This window comes from Eurosta solidaginis, chromosome 1 (genome assembly GCF_040869045.1).
Source record: "Eurosta solidaginis isolate ZX-2024a chromosome 1, ASM4086904v1, whole genome shotgun sequence".
Lineage (NCBI taxonomy): Eukaryota > Metazoa > Arthropoda > Insecta > Diptera > Tephritidae > Eurosta > Eurosta solidaginis.
The window spans coordinates 310,744,394-310,762,257 of record NC_090319.1 but is presented as its reverse complement, the minus strand read 5'-3'; the positions used below and the strand labels follow the sequence as shown (position 1 = coordinate 310,762,257).

Sequence of the window (17,864 nt, the reverse complement as noted above, 5' to 3'; positions counted from 1 at the left end):
TTTTTCTACTTATTTTTTCCTTAAATTCCGAAAATTCCAATATGGTGACATTAGCCATGCAAAGCAGGTTTACCTAATTTCCTTGTTTGGTTGCGATGTAGTTCGTGTGCTAATGGCATGTTGAAGGAGCACATTACAAGCAATTTTGGTAGATAGCACACTAAAGTAAGTAAGTAGAATGAGCCAATAAATGGATGTAAACAAACTTACTTTTTCACAGATATACTACAAGAAAATATGTATGAATATGCGTGGGAATGAAAAAATGTGTAATTAAAAAAAAAAGAAAACTGTTTCTTATTTAACTAATTTTATAGTTTTTCTAGATTAGGGGGGGGCTAAAGTTCTTGGTCTGGGTTAGGGGTCTTAATAGTTTAAGATCGACCAGAGTAATCAACAGTCAACTCACTAGATATACAGATGGTTGCTAGTCATATTGGAGCAAATTAGCTTACAGATGCTACCAACTCCTTTATGTCCCCAATTCTTTTAGGCCTAATGGCATAATAGCCAGGGAATTATCTTTACTTGGCTAGCTCCCATCTTTATCAATAGCATGCAGTTGAGCCATGTTCGTCTTGCAATTTTCTGAATGTCATCTTCATTCTCGGTGACGTGCAATAGAATCAATTGACATTAATACTCTTTTGAAAGTGAATTAATTGGCTTTTGCAAAAGGTATTTATGTCAAGTCGAAGGAAAAGTTTTTCCCACACTAATTCGTTTTTACAAAGAGAGCTAATATCAATGAAGTTGATTCCTGTATGATTCTGACGCTAGTTCTCTTTCTGATTTTGAATTAACGTCATTGACAAACCCGCTTTCAAAACCGCATTAATTTCGATTGACGTGAGTTCCATTGACACTATTTCACCCCATCTCATTCTCTCTACCTCAATTTTTCAAAGAGAGTCGCGAACCCATTCGTTTGCAATTTATCTTTCAGCAGAAGATGGATTGCTCACGCATCGATGCCACCGGTTCAGCGCTATAAGCCTATGTACAATGACGAAAATTCATTAGCACGAAGTTAGGGCAGAGGCTACAATGACGAGAGTAGAGATGGAGTGCTCTCCATCCGTTTCATTGGCCTCACCGGGTAATAGGCTCAACAGGTTCAAAACGAGGAGGAAAACTAACTAAGAACGAAACAGTAGCGCTCATTCAACATACCAGCTCGAGAGTGCTTCCTTTACAGCAAACGCACGCGCAACAACATCACGGGCGTGGGCAGCGTGGCGGCGAGGGAGCATGTCCGTTCCTATGGTCACGACGAATTTTTGGTATGGTGGCCACACTTAATATATGACAAGGGAACCAAAAGCACGGAAATAATACATCATCTGGCATCGTCTTGGTCGATAACATATCGAAAGCTTTTCGATAAAAAATCGATAGCATTTCGATAGTATATCGCCATTTTTTGACAACAATTCGGTTACTTTTTGAAACCAATTCGACACTTTTGCGATAACAAATCGATAATGTGGCATTAATAATATGGTAAAGCTTCGAGAACAAATTGAAAACTTTTCAGCAGTAAATCGATAACTTTTCGATAAACTTTTAATAACATGTAGATAATGTTTCTATAATTAATCGAAATATTTTCTATACTACACTATACTATAATATATTATATAAAATCGATATCCTTTCGATAAAGTTTTGATAACAAATAATTTTGATAAAAAATATTCAACATATATTCTATAGAAAATATATACCATTTGTTATCGATAGCGCCTGCATTCTGGCCTCCCCCATACCGTGAACAAAGTTGTTCACACAGCAAAATGCTTTACACAAGGTCAAGGAACATACTTCTGCACATTTACATCTTTCAGTGTAAAAGTGTTCCCACGGGGCTATAGGTAGAGTCGAAGGTTTAGCGGGGTGTTGCGGATATGGCTATTTTTTTGCTATCTTCGAGTTTGTGAATTTTGGCCGTCTCTTATGATGAACATTCCTTTGAGAGGGAATATATAAGCCCATTAACCAACTAGTGTGGGTGATATAATCCCTGAGATAAAGAGGTGGCGACCTGCCGCGCGTAGCAAAATTAAGACATCGAAAAATATCATATGCTGTAAGGGCAAGGGTATCCTGCTACACACTACAGCCTTTGGGGTTAACTTTACCTAAACCTCTCCCTCATTATGATAGATATCAAAGGAAGGTGGCTAATAAAAGAGCTTGCTAATAGGGCTATGATAAAGTGCTTGCCAGTTGCTAGAACTATAGGGCAGTTATAGATGTAAGATATGTAGAAAATGTTGCGATCACGTCGTACCATAAAAAAGTGTTTTTTTGTAAAAAAAAAAATATTTTTAGAATGCAAACACTTTTATTAATTCTACTTAAATTTTCTACAATTTCAGTTCTTCTAACGGCTCAGTACATATTTCCACTACTTTTACAATATTATTAATATATTATTTAAATATATATCACAAAACAAATAAAATTCTCACTTACACTATTTTCTCTTTCGTATTCAGATCATGCATGTGTTCTTCTTTTCTCTCATTACTCTTCAATTTCGTATCATAGATTCTAGATCGATCAAGCGTAATTTGTACGAGCTCTTATCAATTTTTTATTTATTTCTTAAATGCATATTCCGAAAATATTGGCTTCATACGATTCACCATATAAAGCGGCGATCTCATAACATGTGGACAGATTGTAAGTATTTCGCGACATCTATCGCAACTACAAACCAAACCCGGCAAACAATTACTCATAGCGCCATACATCTGACAGGGTTCACCCAAATTGCTATAGCACACAATACGATCATTGCACATTGTACGATTCATATTAACTCTAAGTTCACCTAATGGAAATAAGAAAAATGTTTTCATTACATTTTTTTTTAATTTTCCCTAGAAAATTATTACTAGCTTACCATGAGCGCATGTACCGAAGTATTCCGAAATCGTTGGACCGCAATCCAAAGTTTGCTGAAGTGGTGGCCTTCAAAATTAAAAAAATAAAATAAGCAGCTTGGAAAGATATAAGAAACTATAGTTGGAACTCACATTCCTTGCGTTGCACGCTGCCACAAAACCAGGGAAAGCAGCATCATCCACGTTAGCTTCGTTATCGAGCTTAGATGTGAATGCACCACACCTCGGAAAGTCATCCTATGTAGCTGCTTTTTGTAATCTTAAAATAACCACTTAAACTAATTAATTTTTTTTTCGAATTCCAAGCCGACCTTCTCCTGTTAGTCACTCTTAAAGTTACAGTTCAGTTTGATGTTTATCTATGGCACAAACGCTGCCTTTTATAGCTGAAGTGAGTTTTTTATAAAGCATTGCTTCTCCGACGCGTAAGTTATGCAAATTTGTTAAGGATAAAATAATTTATGCTTTCATTTTCAATGGGGTGGTTGCTAATGAAATTATTTTCCGAACCTATTAATGATTCAGTTATTACAAAAATGTCGAAGAGTTGTTTACTATTCATGAAAATATTCCAGTTTTGTAATGGTTTAATAACTTTAAGCTTCTTCTAAGAAAACTGCGTATGCAGTAAAAATCTTATGAAAAATCTCAGCAAACTTAAGGCCGCAAGCAGTGTGGAGGGCATCATCCAAAACCAAGATTCTCAGAATAATTGTGGGAATGAAACTACTTCGGGCTTAAGCAAGAAAAACACTAATCTCGTAAAAAAAGGGCAAGAGTACTAAATAAACGTGCATGTTTAAGTCGAGAAACTAGTGTTTTAAAAATAAGAGCTCGCCCAGGCGTTGAAGTTAAACCACAACAGAGGACTGTTATTAAAAAATAAATACTTGGCGCAATTATGCTTCGAGGAGATTTATGTCAACTTCTATTCCAATTGGTGTCGTACTCTGTTAAACTTTCTCTGCAATTTTTGGAAATAGACCTACTTTTTTATGCCGATTCCAGATAAATTTTCACCGAAGTGTTTGCCAAATCACTACCGGAGCGGACAACGCTTAGAAAGGTGGAGCACGCTACCACCACACTATGAATTGAAGTTGTATAGGTACATATATGTTTCGTAACAAACTGATGCGTCGTTGATAAAAAGTTGCTTCGATAAAAAATCGATAAACTTTTAATAAAAAATTGATAACATTTTTGAGAACAAACTGATAACTTTTTGATAACAGATCGCTAAGGAATCTGTTAATTTTTGAAAACAAATCTATAAAAAACCTATGAATAAGCGATGATTTTTCGATAGTGAACCGATAACTTAGTGATTACGATCTGATAACTATGAAATAAAAAATCGATAACTTTTTGATAAGAAATCGACAGCTTTTCGATAAAAAAAATCTTCAAAACCTGCATTACAAGAGGATAACTTTTCGGTTAATTTTCGATAATAAATCGACAACTTTTTAAAAACATTTCGATAACTTCTCGACATCAGTCAATAACTTTTTAGTAAATTTCCGATAACGATAAATAATCGAAAACTTTTGATAATAAACCGATTAAATTTCGAACACAAATCAATATCTTTTTGATTACATATCAATGACTTTTCGATAACAAATCAGTAGCACGCCGATATCAAATTGGTAGCACTGCGATAACAAATCTGTTGCTTTCGATATATAATTGATACATTTTCATCAATATTAGATAACTCGACCATAGAAAATCGGCAAGTATAGCCTTTGTTAACACTGCGATAACTTTTCGGGAAAAAATCTAAAACTTTTTGATAAATAATTGACACATTTTAACCAACATCAGATAACTCGTCGATAGGAAATCTGTAAGTAAAGCGTTTGTTATGAATAGCAAATTTGTACCATTTCGATATAAAATCGATAACTATATCCAGTTGATAACACACTTATAACAAATTTTTCTTTTCCTTGTCTTGCTTTGATTTGCTCATGTACAGCAGCTCACCGCACTGAGACTCAAGGAATCTGGGTGCTGGTAGGATAGAAAAGGCATATCATTTTCCTGAATTTACTTCCGCCGGGACTTTTTAATTTTAAAATAGAGTATTATATCCGCAAACTGCAGTTTGAGGGCGGTGTTAACACAATCATTCCAAGCAGGAAGGATTAGAAGAGGGTCACAATTCCGCTTAAACCGGCACACTAATCCACACCGAAGGCTACAAAATGGACTCACGTGTAAGGGTTGGAATCTATACGCATTTGATAGAGGTTTCTACGTCATTGACCCTGACGCTATACGTTTCAAGCAGAGGACCTCGCAATTTGGCAGGCCTGCAAAGCACTCGAGGTCCGGAACATAACCAGCCAATTATCTTTTCTGGCAGTCAAGCAGCAATAAAGACGCTAACAGCACCATACACCCAGTCACCATAGAAGCAACGCCCGGGAAAAGTGTAAGAACACCACGGACTGTGTGATTTTAAAAGCTACATGGCCAGACTACAATGAAAAGAAGAGAAGGAGTTTACTGGATAGATCTAGGGCCGATACTCATATACTTATAGTGGTTGTTGTTGTTGTTGTAGCGATAAGGTTACTCCCCGCTTTGGGGAGTGTTATCGATGTGATGGTCCTTTGAAGGATACAGATCCGGTACGCTCCGGTACTACAGGTCCATTGAGGTGCTAGCTCGACCATCTCGAGAACGATTTATATGGCCACATTAAACCTTCAGGCCATCCCTCCCTCCCCACCCCAAGTTCCATGAGTAGCTTGGGGTCGCCAGAGCCTCGTCTGTTAGTGAAACAAGATTCGCCACGGATAGGTGAGGTTTACAAATGGGTTTGGAGAAGCTATATATTGCGCCGGCAACCCGAAAAGGTTGCGCTACACAACCCCTTAAATCTGGTATTTTAGTCGCCTCTTACGACAGGCATACTTACCGCGGGTATATTCTAATCCCCTAACTCGCAAGGGATAACTTACGGTGGTCTGCACCGCTCATTGGGATCTAGGCAAGCATGCGGAAAAGATGGATATTCCGCACAATAACCCCTGCAATGTAACTGAAAATGCGATGTTGAAATGGGAAGATGTCGGCTCTAGCTATACCACTTTTAAGATCCTTTGGAAGCCCCTTTCTCTCAAACCTGGGTAGATTAAAGGAAAAAGGCATTCCAAATATGCTTGAAATTTGTATTGACCTGAACATGTGCACTGTGATTTCTGCTTTTTCGAGGTTAGATTAAGAAGCAAAAAAGTGGATTTCGCAGTAAATGAGGACAAAGCAAATTACTTGCTTTTATACAAGAAAGAATCGCCGCTTTCGTTGGGAGCCATGTCGCTGTTGATGGTTATAAATTCAGGACTGTGAAGGATTTTATTTAGAAACCAGCATTAAAAATCAAAGGTAGAATAACTCATCTGAGTAGGCAAATGAAAAGTAGAGTCATCACTCGACGAACCAAAATCATGATTTACAAGTCGCTCATTATATCTATGCCCATGTATGACAAGGAATCATGGACGGGGTTGATAGAAGATGAGGTGGCTTTTGGAGTGTTGGAGAGAAACGTTCTCCGGCAGAAGTATTGTCCTGTCCGTGACGCCGACGGCTAAGCTAACTGGCTAGGTCTTATTATGCTAGTGGACGAAAACGCTCCGGCCAAGTAAGTGAAGGTATTTCAGTCGACACCGCAGTTTTCAAGTAGAAAAAAGGGAGACCTCCACTGAGTTTGGGGAGTCATTTGAGAGAAGACTTGATCTCCCTCTGTGCTCCCAATTGGCTGCATTTATCGCGAAACGGGGAAAGCTGACGTGACTTGTTACGAAACGAAAAAAATAGCTTAGGCGGTTATGGGCCAATAATTGATGATGATGATGACCTAACTTTCTCAGAGTTATCCGAAACCAAAATCGAAATATAGTCATAAATAAAGTTGGAAAATTTTTGTTGTACTCATTATTAATATCTTAAAAAGGCTTCAACGGCTACCTACCTACGAAACGCTCTAAGATATTAATTTTACAATGTCATAAATATAGCTTCCTATGACCTACAGAATATTTCAATTAGTAATCAGCGACGATGCTTTTCACATCGCTGAACGTTTGATGTGTTGTGGTCAAGGCTAAAAGAAAACAAGTAAGGAAGGCTAAGTTCGGGTGTAGCCGAACATTACATACTCAGTTGAGAGCTATGGAGACAAAATAAGGGAAAATAACCATTTAGCAAAATGAACCTAGGCTAACCCTGGAATGTGTTTGTACGACATGTGTATCAAATAGAAGGTATTAAAGAGAATTTTAAGAGGTGGTGGGCCATAGTTCTATAGGTGGACGCTATTTTGGGATATCGCCATAAAGGTGGCCCAGAGGTCACTCTAGAATGTGTTTGTACGATATGGGTATCAAGTGAAAGGTATAAATGAGGGTTTTAAAAGGCAGTGTCCCTTTGTTTTATATGTGATATCCAGATATCGATGAAAATGTGGACCAAGGTGACCCAGAACATTATCTGTCGGGTACCGCTAATTTATTTTTATATGTCATACCACGAACAGTATTCCGGCCAAGATTCCAAGAGCTTTTGATTTCGCCCTGCAGAACTTTTTCATTTTCTTCTACTTAATATGGTAGGTTTCACACCCATTTTACAAAGTTTTTTTCTAGAGTTATATTTTGCGTCAATAAACTAATCCAATTACCGTGTTTTTTTCGGTGCGACGCCCATTTTCCAAAATTTTACTAATTTTCTATTCTGCGTCATAAGTTCAACTCACCTACCAAGTTTCATTGCTTTATCCGTCTTTGGTAATGAATTATCGCACTTTTTCGATTTTTCGATATTGAAAAAGTGGGCGTGGTTATAGTTCGATATCGTCCATTTTAAATAGCGATATGAGATGACTGCCCAGGAACCTACGTACCAAATTTCACTAAGATACCTCAAAATTTACTCAAGTTATCGTGTTAATGGACGGACGGACGGACATGGCTCAATCAATTTTTTTTCGATACTGATGATTTTGATATATGGAAGTCTATATCTATCTCGATTCCTTTATACCTGTACAACCAATCGTTATCCAATCACAGTTAATATACTCTGTGAGCTCTGCTCAACTGAGTATAATATATCAGCAGCATGAAACTAAAATTCAATAGAAAAATTATAAATGCAGTTGGCTACCAATTAACCAAATTATAATTATTGTATAATTAAATCGAAAATGAATAAATTATTTGCCGATGACGCGAGCGCAAAGAAATGCGAAGGAACTATAAAAGGCTTGGCTGCAGCGCAGGATAAGCATCAAACGCGGTGTTGTCAACAGAAGAAGGACATTGTGTAGGATCATACAACGAAATTTTCAAAAGTACTTCGAAAATAGTACTTTTTAACTTATTTTGTAAAAATTGTTTAAAAAATGGCTCATCGTGCCTACGTACAAAAACACATCTGTTGGCTACCCAAGCTCAGCTTAATATTAGGCCTGACGTTAGTTTTTGGACGCAACGGCACCGAAGGAATGTGAGTAGAAAACTGTGAACAAAAATTTACATAAGTTTATTAAAAAGCATTTTTATTTCACTTTTTAAAGTCAATCGTTTATACGCCCTATTGATTGTGGACCACCAAATGTATTTCCTGATCTTTGTGTTCATGGTAAGTTGAGGTTTCTATCCATTTTTATACCCAGCTGTACACAGGGTATTTATTATAACTTTGATTGGATAACGGTTGGTTGTACAGGTATAAAGGAATCGAGATAGATATAGACTTCCATATATCAAAATCATCAGTATCTAAAAAAAAATTTATTTAGCAATGTCCGTCAGTCCGTTTGTCCATCTGTACGCCCGTTAACACGATAACTTAAGCAAATGTTGAGATATCTTCACCAAATTCGGTATATGGGCTTATCTGGACCCAGAATAAATTGTTATTGTGTAGCCGTTAAACTGTATTTTACCCACTCAAGTTCATAAGTGTTAGCCTCTGTATCCTTTTTGTTTCTTTTTGCGAAAATGAGTTCAGAATAGAACGATATATGTATTATTGCGCAGCCTTATAACCACACAAAGCAAACAACAACAGCATTTGAAGTGCACATCTGGGTATATAATATTCGGATTCTCTCGAACTTAAGGTAAAAATTGTTTTTACTTTCACAGGCAACTTTACCATCAACTTCAACCCTGAATACTGCGCTCCACGCACCCTCTGTTACAAGGGTCTCGGCGAGGCTTGTCAGTTGTATGGTGAGGCGAACGATTGTAAGCCGGGTTTGTATTGTAGCTGTGATCATTGTAGTCATCAATTGAGTCTCTGCAGTAATTTACCAAAACTTTCGACGTGGGCAGAGTTTGTAAAACGCCTACAGCCTAATCTTCCGGAATATATCTTCTAAAGTTTTCGACTTGCTTAGTATTATTAATAGGCGGACTCTTACAGATAAATAATATTTTATATAACCAGCGTATACATACATATATTGGACGGCTCAGTTTCATAACACTACTTACATAAATATATAAATTAAATAATGCTTTGCGTTTAGGAAAATTTCTAACCTTCAAAAAAGTGATGAAAACATATGCTCTCGGCTTTATTAAAAAAGCAAATAAATAAAACGTTAAAAAAAATTTAATCAAAATATTGAAAATCGCAGATGATCTGAAATTTTATTCGTTTAATTTGTGAATTCTTTGAAGTCATCTCGTTCACCTTTTCTCTAAGTCAATGAATGATCGACACTCGGAGGTGATGTAACCGACTTCAGAAAATCTAACTTTGTTGTTGTGGCGATAAAGACAATCCCCGGAAGGTTTTGCAGCCATACGCAGGTTTTACAATTTTAAATCAGTTATCCGTAATACTTTCCCAGTTAATATCTTGCAATTTTATTAGAGAATTTCCATGTGTGACGAGGATAATGCCGACTCTCTGGAACTCAAGGAAGGATACGTGCTCCTAGATAATAAAAGGGATTTTCGTTCGTGTGATTGCGGCCCCGAGATTTAAATTCCCAGTCTACCCAAGGTTGGTATAGTGTCTCAGTCGCGTATTTTCTGTGGTAGCATACGGTGCAAATGGTGTGAGGAGCCGGAAGATGGTGATCTTTTCATACTCGTGTGCTAGGTGAAATGGGGCAATAACTGGTACCCGAACTGTTTCTGTTTAAACTGCGGAGATTGCAGCTGTGGAAAGCAGAACATCTCCGTTATTGCGACCATCGTTTGCATGAGATATACAGACAAGAGCGTATGTAGACGTGTGGCTGGTTTTATCACACTTCAGGAGTACAGAAATGAGGATTAGGCTCTCTGCAAAGAGCTGCTCCCAAAGGGACAATTTTTAAGCGGTATGCCACATAATAAAAATAATTACATTTATATATATATATTTATATATTTTTATTTATATATGTTCAATATTAAAAATAATTACTTTGGAATGAGAGTCCAACGTCAGGAAACCCGCCAAGTCACTCCGATACATAGAATCCGCCACACTTGCAACTGACTCGAAGTTAACGAAAGTGTAATTATGGACCTTGTAGACCATGACAAAATTTTAAGTTTCCCAGAAGAAGAGTCCCAATACTTCATGTACAATGGCGACAAGGGTGGAGTGTTTCATGGATATGTATAGGGAGCCCTCACTAAGCGCGTCAATTCCAGGTATTCTCTTCAAACGAGATGATTCGTGTGTTGTTTCCTTTATAGAATATTTCTGAGGCGTGAAGATTCCCGGTTTTTATTTCCAATGTTTCGTAGACGTCGAGCTGCTCGTTGGCAGGTATAGCACGAAATGTCAGAATGTGAGCGAAACGCGAGTTTGAAAAACCTTAGTTTGGTTAGGTTAAACTGGCCGCCATATATCGACCTCGCAAAGACTTAATAGAAGTAACTTTCAAAGACAAAAATCGCCGTGATGTGGTCAAGTCCTGGGCAAAGCAATATTAAATATTTAGAACGAAGACTTTTCGTCCCTCGGCACTGATTTGGGAAACACTTCGGGTATATTTCTGTCCTGAAAAGCTTCGCAGATAAAGCTCATCTGGCTTGCAGGTGCCGTTCGAAGCCGGCATAAAACACGTAGGTCCCGTTCTGCAAATTTGTAGGAAAAATTAAAAAAGGAGCATGACGCAAATTGGAAAATAAACCTCGGCCTAAAACCTCTTCGCGCCAATTATTATATTTGGCAAACTCTTCCGTCCCTAGAAGCTGAAGCCTTAGCCTCGCGAGTGCAGCACACGAACGTCATCAACTCTTCCTTACTTCAGCCCTCACCTCCTACATTTGATTTTACTGACGAGTCCTAATTTATAATCATGTGACGTCATAACGTCATGAGCCTGAAGTCTTCTCTATTTAGAAATATGAGTAATTTTGTTGGTCTGGTTTTGTAAGATTTGTACATGATCTTGGAAATTTAACATTCCTGCGCTTCTATGCACGCGTTTCCTGCTTAATGGATCAAATGCAACTCCTGCCTCCCTTTGATTTCTCTCAAGTGGGTTAAGGCGTCCAACGTCGATTCATCGAGTACTGCGCTCTCCACTGCCAGCTCATTGGCCTTTGCGTTATTTTCTATCACTTTTATATCGCTAACCCAGTAAAGATGTATGGTCCGTCTTATGTCAAGTCTCTTCAATGCTTGTTTACACTCCAGGCCACTTCTTAATGAAGTACTGGAGGTCATTGAGGATTATTGCCTTAAAAGAGGCCTGACTACCAATATATAAATTGATGCCACTGCAGCTTAAGCACGCTTCGTCCTGAATTTCCGTAGCTTCCTTCACGGCTACAATTTCCGCTTGAAAGACATTGCAGTGATTTAGCAGCTTAAAGGATCAACTGTACTTTGGACTGAAATAGTAAATAGCAGAACCAGCCGCTTCCATTAACTTGAAGCAATCATTGTCCAAGTGTATTGGCTGTTCAGCAATTTCCTTACCCTTTTGTCAGCTTCCGACTCTTGTGTAGCTCGTCGATCTCATTCGAAGCGTAGGCACGGAATCTTTTAGTCTGTGCACCCTATATTAGATGATGCTACGCTGATATGGCCATATGGCCTGCACTCAATCTGCCCCTAGGCCCTAAGCCTTGTTGCATGGACCCCATAGCAAAGTATAGACTTGACAATCGCCGAAAAATACCAAATAAGATAGTGAGAGTGATAGGCTCCACGTACATCCTTGCATTCTCTTGCGTACATACAATAATGCCGATGCTTTCTTCGCTCTTTCATCCACTAATTCCTAAATATTTTGTGTTGCACTTTTCTTGTAAGGCTACCCCTTCCAGCTTTTGCCTGCTCCGATTCGAGACCTTAAATTTCCTACTGAATTATATCAACTAGATTTTTCAACGTTGGCTGTTAACCCGACTTCATATGCCCAGGCATGTACATCCCAAAGTGCCTGGTCAATCAGAGATCTGACTGTTTGCCAAAATCTGCCATTTATGGTGATCGAGACGTCATATGCACTCATGGCGTAGAGTTTTACTGGTCCTGTGTCGAACCGCCTTAGCAGCTGTTTGATGACTAGCTTCCTCAGCATGCGTGATAACACTCCACCCTACGGCTTTCCTCTGTTTGCAGCTGTTGACCATTCTGCAGCTTAACATGGAGTCAATCCAATTTGTTATGGCCAGTTGCCCTTTAATCGAACTGAGACTGTTCACGATTGCTCATTTTTAGACATTTTTGAAGGAGAGCTGAGACTGTCCATGATTGCTCATTTTTAGACATTTTTGAAAGATACGGCAATGTCCAGCAAAAACATCTTGGACATTGGAGTGGTACCTGAATGGTAAATAAGTTGATATTTTGATACGTGCCGGTACAAGTAGATTAGTTACTAGAATTATATGCACGTCAGTCTTATATACTTAAATACCTTTAGTGCAGCAAGAAACAGTTGAGCACGTTCTGTGTTCGTGTCCTGCGCTCCCCAGGTCAAGGCTCCACCTATTAGGGACGGCAAAATAGCCAGGGCAACATATGTCCTGGCACCTGATTGGGGTTCTTCCGTTTGATCGTCAACCAAATTCTGGTAACACTAGGGACACATTCAGTCTACATATGTGAGGTCTTTAATGACCGGCCAGTTCAACCTAACCCTAACCTTTTGATACGCTCAACATAACACCGCAATGTTATTAACACCTTTCTGTACTTAACATAATGTAATGCAGCTTCATTTTCATCATTTAACATTCAATGTTATCCAGAGTCCATATATGCACCTGCTTAACCCAAAATGACTCAAACAAATCAAGAGTCAACCAAACTATCATACAAGACACCCAACTTAGCAGCCAACCATACAACCAACAAGCCAACAAGTCACACCAAACAGCCACCTACCTTACCAATTGACTACACAGTCACAACAACAATAAGTTGAAACAGAAATGAAACAAATAAATATGGAATTTTGTTCTTTGCTATTATTCCAATGCCATTGCATTCCACCGGCTTTTTCAGGTGTTTGCCAGTACGGTCTGCACTTGTCTCCCGATTTCGATGCGATTCAGTATTGGGCGAACTTTTGTTGTGAATAGTTAACGTGTAACGGCTTTTTACGCTTTCGTATAAACAATTTGCTTATTTAATGAATACCGTGGCTTTGATGTTTATTTACGATAATCTTACCGTTTTATAATTTTGTTGTTGTGTGACTTACGTTACTTAACGTAACAAAATACATTCATTCGTGATTTGTATTTCAGTGAAGTTAAAACTAGTTTTTTTCGCCCCAACTTTTTAACGCATTCGCTGTTTTTGTTGTTGTTTGTATATAGCGCTACGCGCTGTTGTCGCTCAATATTACCGTGCTCTATCCGGCTCATAAAAAGCACGTTTCTTGTAATTTACGTTTGTTCGGGCGCTGATTGAACACAGTTCGGTTTACATTACCTGCGTCCACAGTGTGTCACAGTTTGTCGTAGTCGCGTTGATTATCGTACGTCGGCACTATTTTTTCCGTGCAAATTCTGACGGTTGTTATTTTTTACTACAACATTCGTTAGCTTGTTCGTTATTTATTTTGCTTGTTTATGCTCTAAATAAATTAATGGTGTATTTTGCATTTGTTTGTGTTGTTGTAATTGTATGCAATTTGAACCTTTTTCATTTGCGGTCTTCTGTTACTCAACGTTCCTGCTTCTGCTGCTGCTGCTCCCGTCAACGATTCGTTGTTTGTGTTTTATGTGCCAACAGGTGAATTTATTTGAATGGAAATGTAACACAATCATCTTAAGTTGCTTTCAGTTTGAATTAAGTTTATGTAGCGTAAAAAATATTTAACCAACCCAATAGATGAGCGTGTATGTTATGTGTGTGTTGGAGCGATAAGTGATGGGATTAAAGCACTTGGAAATATGAGAATCGTGCTTAGAAAGAAGTGAAAAATGGCTTGCAATGAAAAGAAAGATTTTACAAAAAAGTTAACACAAAGTGTCAAGTGAAATGAAAGCCAACATTTTGGAGGAACGTCTTTAAATAGATTTTGAAAAATTGTATGCTCTAAGTCAGGGCTATTTAAAAATTTTTAAATATTGAAGTGCAAACCACAATACATGTACAAAATTACATGTACACTGAAACTTTTTTAAAATTAAAAAAAAAATAAAACATTTTAAATATTTAAAGAACTTTGATGGTCCCCTTAATGAATAAATTTTTAATAAAAAATTTTCTCAGTGCTACAATATTTTTGAAAACTTTTTTGTTGTCAAGTTGTTAGTGTAAATTTTAGTATCATACCGAAGTCCCTTGGTTTCATATGGAAGTGCTTTTTCTTTGCACTTTCATATGAAATTCAAACACTTTCATATGAATCGCATTTATGTGTGTGAGCATATTGGAGTACTATGAAACTTTTTTTATATTCAAAGTGTTAATTTGTATCTGTGACTATTTTTCAGTGCAAAACAAAAACAAAAGTGATATACATATGTGTATAGGGGTTTAACACCTCTGCTGTAAGTATTTTGGTACCTATCAAGAGCCGACAGAAAAAAGTGTAAAAGTGCAGCGTATTCAAAAAAAAAAAAAAAAAGCTCAAAATGAGAAAACACAAAAATTATAAGAAATACTCAAGTATAACAAATACAAAGAGTGAAAGGTGAATTTTTATGTCAGAACTAAAAAACTTCGGTAAAAGTCTAGTACAGTGGTCGACTACAAATATGCGTCCAAAAATATCGGAAGCAGTGTCAGTGGGGAGGAAGGGATGGCCTGAAGGTTTAATGTAGCCATATAAATCGTTTCCGAGATGGTCGGGCTAGCGCCTTAATGGTGCTGTGTTACCGGAGCGTACCGGATCTGTATCCGGCAAAGGACCATCACATCGATAACACTCCCCAAAGCCTTCGGGGACATTCTTATCGCTACAACAACAACAACAACAACGCGTTCTGACTTCAACAACAATAATCAGAATGCCGGTAACTTTTCGGTTTTTCATAAGAATCTTTTGATCGATTCAACATTTTTTTCACCACCAGATTATTAATATTGAGATCAAGACGGATCGTTTGACACTTCCCCCGATATTTTTGGACGCGCATTAGCAGTCGACCGCTGTGTTAAACTTTTACCAAAATATCTATTGACTGACGGAATGAGACAACGAAAAGCTGTTAAATTAGTATTGTTTTCTAGGTGCGCTTAACCAATTAGGCGACTTTAGTCGTGTCGTACTAAAATATGGCAACTCTTCCTTTTTCGCGATAATTTCCTTCAAATGTGATTCCAAGGGAAATCAAGCCTTCTTACGCCTGCTTCTAGTACTGGTTCAGTGAATGTTGCCCTTTCCTTTTCAATATGTACTTTGCATCTTGGAAAGACTAAAAATCTTCCAGAGAAATTTTTATCTCGACCACTTCAAGGGTCATCACATCCTTCGACATGGTGCTGATTGCAAACTGGTGAGGAAATTTATCGCGATTCTCGAATCTCAAAATGCTAGTAAAACTCGTGAGCTTCTCGACATTCAGTTAAATGGCTCGTACTTTTATAAAGATCTTACGATTTCTTCTGAATCACAAGAAAAGAATACAACTAATAAACTGAATGTCGAGAAGATCGCGAGACTTGCATGCGTTGTGAAACTCGAGAATCACGCGAGAAGCCGAGTTCTCAATGAAACTTTTAAATTATATGAACAAAATTATATAAAAAAAGGTTTGTGCAAAGTATCATTGGAAAGACAATAGAATGAACAAAAGAACCACAAATAAAAAAACCAAAATGCATTATTACTGTCAGTACAGTGACTAAATTGAATATCGAAGAGCTCGCACGATTTTTAAGTATTTCGAGAAACGAGAATCTCGCGAGACCCCGATCTCTCGATACCTCGGATCTGAAATTCTCGCTTGTGTTCGATAACAAATCGAAAGGCCCCCAACGGGTTAGGGGGTTAGGATATACCCGCGGCAGGTATGGCTGTCATAAGAGGTGACTAAAATATCAGATTCAAGGGATTATGTAGCGCAACCTTTTCAGGTTGCCAGCGCAACATATAGCTCCTCCAAACCCAATTGTTAACCTCACCTGTGCGTGGCGAATCCTGCTTCATTAACAGCACAAGGCCTTCGCGGAGTGTCTTTATCGCTACAACAACAAGAAAAGCTCTAATTTAAAGATCATCAATACTAAGTTAAAGAAAACGTACGATACTGAGCAGTTTTATTTGTTTTATAACGGTTCGATAAGCTAAAGATATTACTCAAATTCATTTGACGCAGCCGCTTAAGTTTTGCAGCGAAAACAAATACAGATTGCTACCTTATCCTATTTCAGTTGTCAAAAAGGCACTCAAATCTTCAAAAACACTGTGTATTCTGTTCTCGTACATCTCCGTCAGGATTTTGCGTATATTTAAGGTCCAGAAGTTCAGCTCGGAATCAGCCTTTCGCATAAAACCATAAGTAGAACTTTATATACCATATAAAGCAGGCTTATCTTTTGATAATTTGGGCAATTTGCTGGATTTATTCTTGTTGATGGCAAATGTTGCAGTTTATTCTAAATACTCTTCGCTAAGTCGTCTTCATGCTGTTTAGTCCACAAATTGATTACACTTTAAAGCGGGATATTGCAAATCTTCGTCCCTTCGTCGTATTTTGGTTACGGAAGGTAGGTTCCCTTTTCAGGTAATAAAGCTTGGTATTTAACAGTGAGCAGTGTGAGTGTTTCCTAAACAAAACAACTAATTCTAATTGCGTTATTTGCCAGATTGTTATCATTTTTATGGCATACATTTGTCGATCTTAAAACCTTCCGTCATCCATCGACTATTTCGGTCAAATAGTCAGGCATTATGCCAATCAGCCAACATCACAATCTTATCGCTTCACCAAAACGCATTTATACGCCGTGCATTGTGTGTGGGTATTCAGATTGGTTCTGTAGCCATTTATCGAATTATTTGAAGCTGTGCATTATGCAGGATCGTCGAAAATTTGTTTAAGAGAGCAAATGCGATAGATGAGTAAGAAACTACCGACTCTCTGCTTAAACAGCATTCGACGGCACGCTTTGCTTTGTTGACGGGTACGGATAATAATAAACACTCTTCAACAGGAAAAAAATATATTTTGGTCCTGACTATAAAACTTTTGTTGGAAATTAAGATTAAAATGGGGGGTAAATTCCTGTTGATATAATTTTTGGTCTAAAAATGCCCATTTTTTGTACGTATTCATGTTGAAAATAAAAAAAGTGATGATATTATTATAAAAAACCGTGTACATTGATTTACATCCGAAAAGTACGTAGTTTTGCGCAATAAGTGTGCAAAAGTATACACGCTTTGCAATTTCACACAACAATGTATAAATTTTGGCAAATTATTATCGTATTTTGCTTCAGGTAACTGTAAATTTTCATTTTCCGTGAAATCATCGCGTTTGTCGCCTCGTGGTGGAAAGAAGTGAA

The 17,864-nt window shown here is 37.7% G+C and overlaps 2 protein-coding genes and 1 long non-coding RNA gene across 3 annotated transcripts in view; 2 read left to right on the top strand and 1 right to left on the bottom strand.

Annotated features, from left to right (window-relative positions):
- Nucleotides 1-2,375: 2,375 nt before the first annotated feature.
- On the bottom strand, nt 2,376-3,250 carry LOC137237645 (uncharacterized). Its single transcript, XM_067761520.1, has 3 exons — nt 3,045-3,250; nt 2,912-2,979; nt 2,376-2,839 (listed from the first exon to the last, which is right to left on the bottom strand). Exons 1-3 carry the CDS (start codon nt 3,146-3,148, stop codon nt 2,604-2,606), a joined length of 408 nt encoding a protein of 135 aa, XP_067617621.1. The 5' UTR covers nt 3,149-3,250; the 3' UTR covers nt 2,376-2,603.
- A 4,998-nt stretch (nt 3,251-8,248) lies between these two features.
- Nucleotides 8,249-9,533, top strand: LOC137243869 (uncharacterized). The gene is made up of 3 exons (XM_067772108.1): nt 8,249-8,435; nt 8,506-8,570; nt 9,080-9,533. The coding sequence occupies exons 1-3, from the start codon at nt 8,332-8,334 to the stop codon at nt 9,313-9,315; spliced, it is 405 nt and encodes a 134-aa protein (XP_067628209.1). The 5' UTR covers nt 8,249-8,331; the 3' UTR covers nt 9,316-9,533.
- Nucleotides 9,534-13,465: 3,932 nt separating this feature from the next.
- LOC137237646 (uncharacterized) overlaps nt 13,466-17,864 on the top strand; it is a 103,067-nt gene continuing 98,668 nt past the window's right edge. Inside the window, exon 1 of the long non-coding RNA XR_010949000.1 lies at nt 13,466-14,138. This is a non-coding gene — a long non-coding RNA (uncharacterized lncRNA). The remainder of the gene's footprint in view (nt 14,139-17,864) is intronic.

Bases quoted from the DNA above. Each gene is read 5' to 3' on its own strand.
- LOC137237645 (XM_067761520.1), bottom strand. From the start codon at position 3,148: ATGACTTTCCGAGGTGTGGTGCATTCACATCTAAGCTCGATAACGAAG. The intron at 2,980-3,044 runs GTGAGTTCCAAC...TTAATTTTGAAG, and splicing joins CAGCGTGCAACGCAAGGAAT to GCCACCACTTCAGCAAACTT. The intron at 2,840-2,911 runs GTAAGCTAGTAA...TATTTCCATTAG, and splicing joins CTTCGGTACATGCGCTCATG to GTGAACTTAGAGTTAATATG.
- LOC137243869 (XM_067772108.1), top strand. From the start codon at position 8,332: ATGGCTCATCGTGCCTACGTACAAAAACACATCTGTTGGCTACCCAAG. The intron at 8,436-8,505 runs GTGAGTAGAAAA...CACTTTTTAAAG, and splicing joins CGCAACGGCACCGAAGGAAT to TCAATCGTTTATACGCCCTA. The intron at 8,571-9,079 runs GTAAGTTGAGGT...TTACTTTCACAG, and splicing joins TCCTGATCTTTGTGTTCATG to GCAACTTTACCATCAACTTC.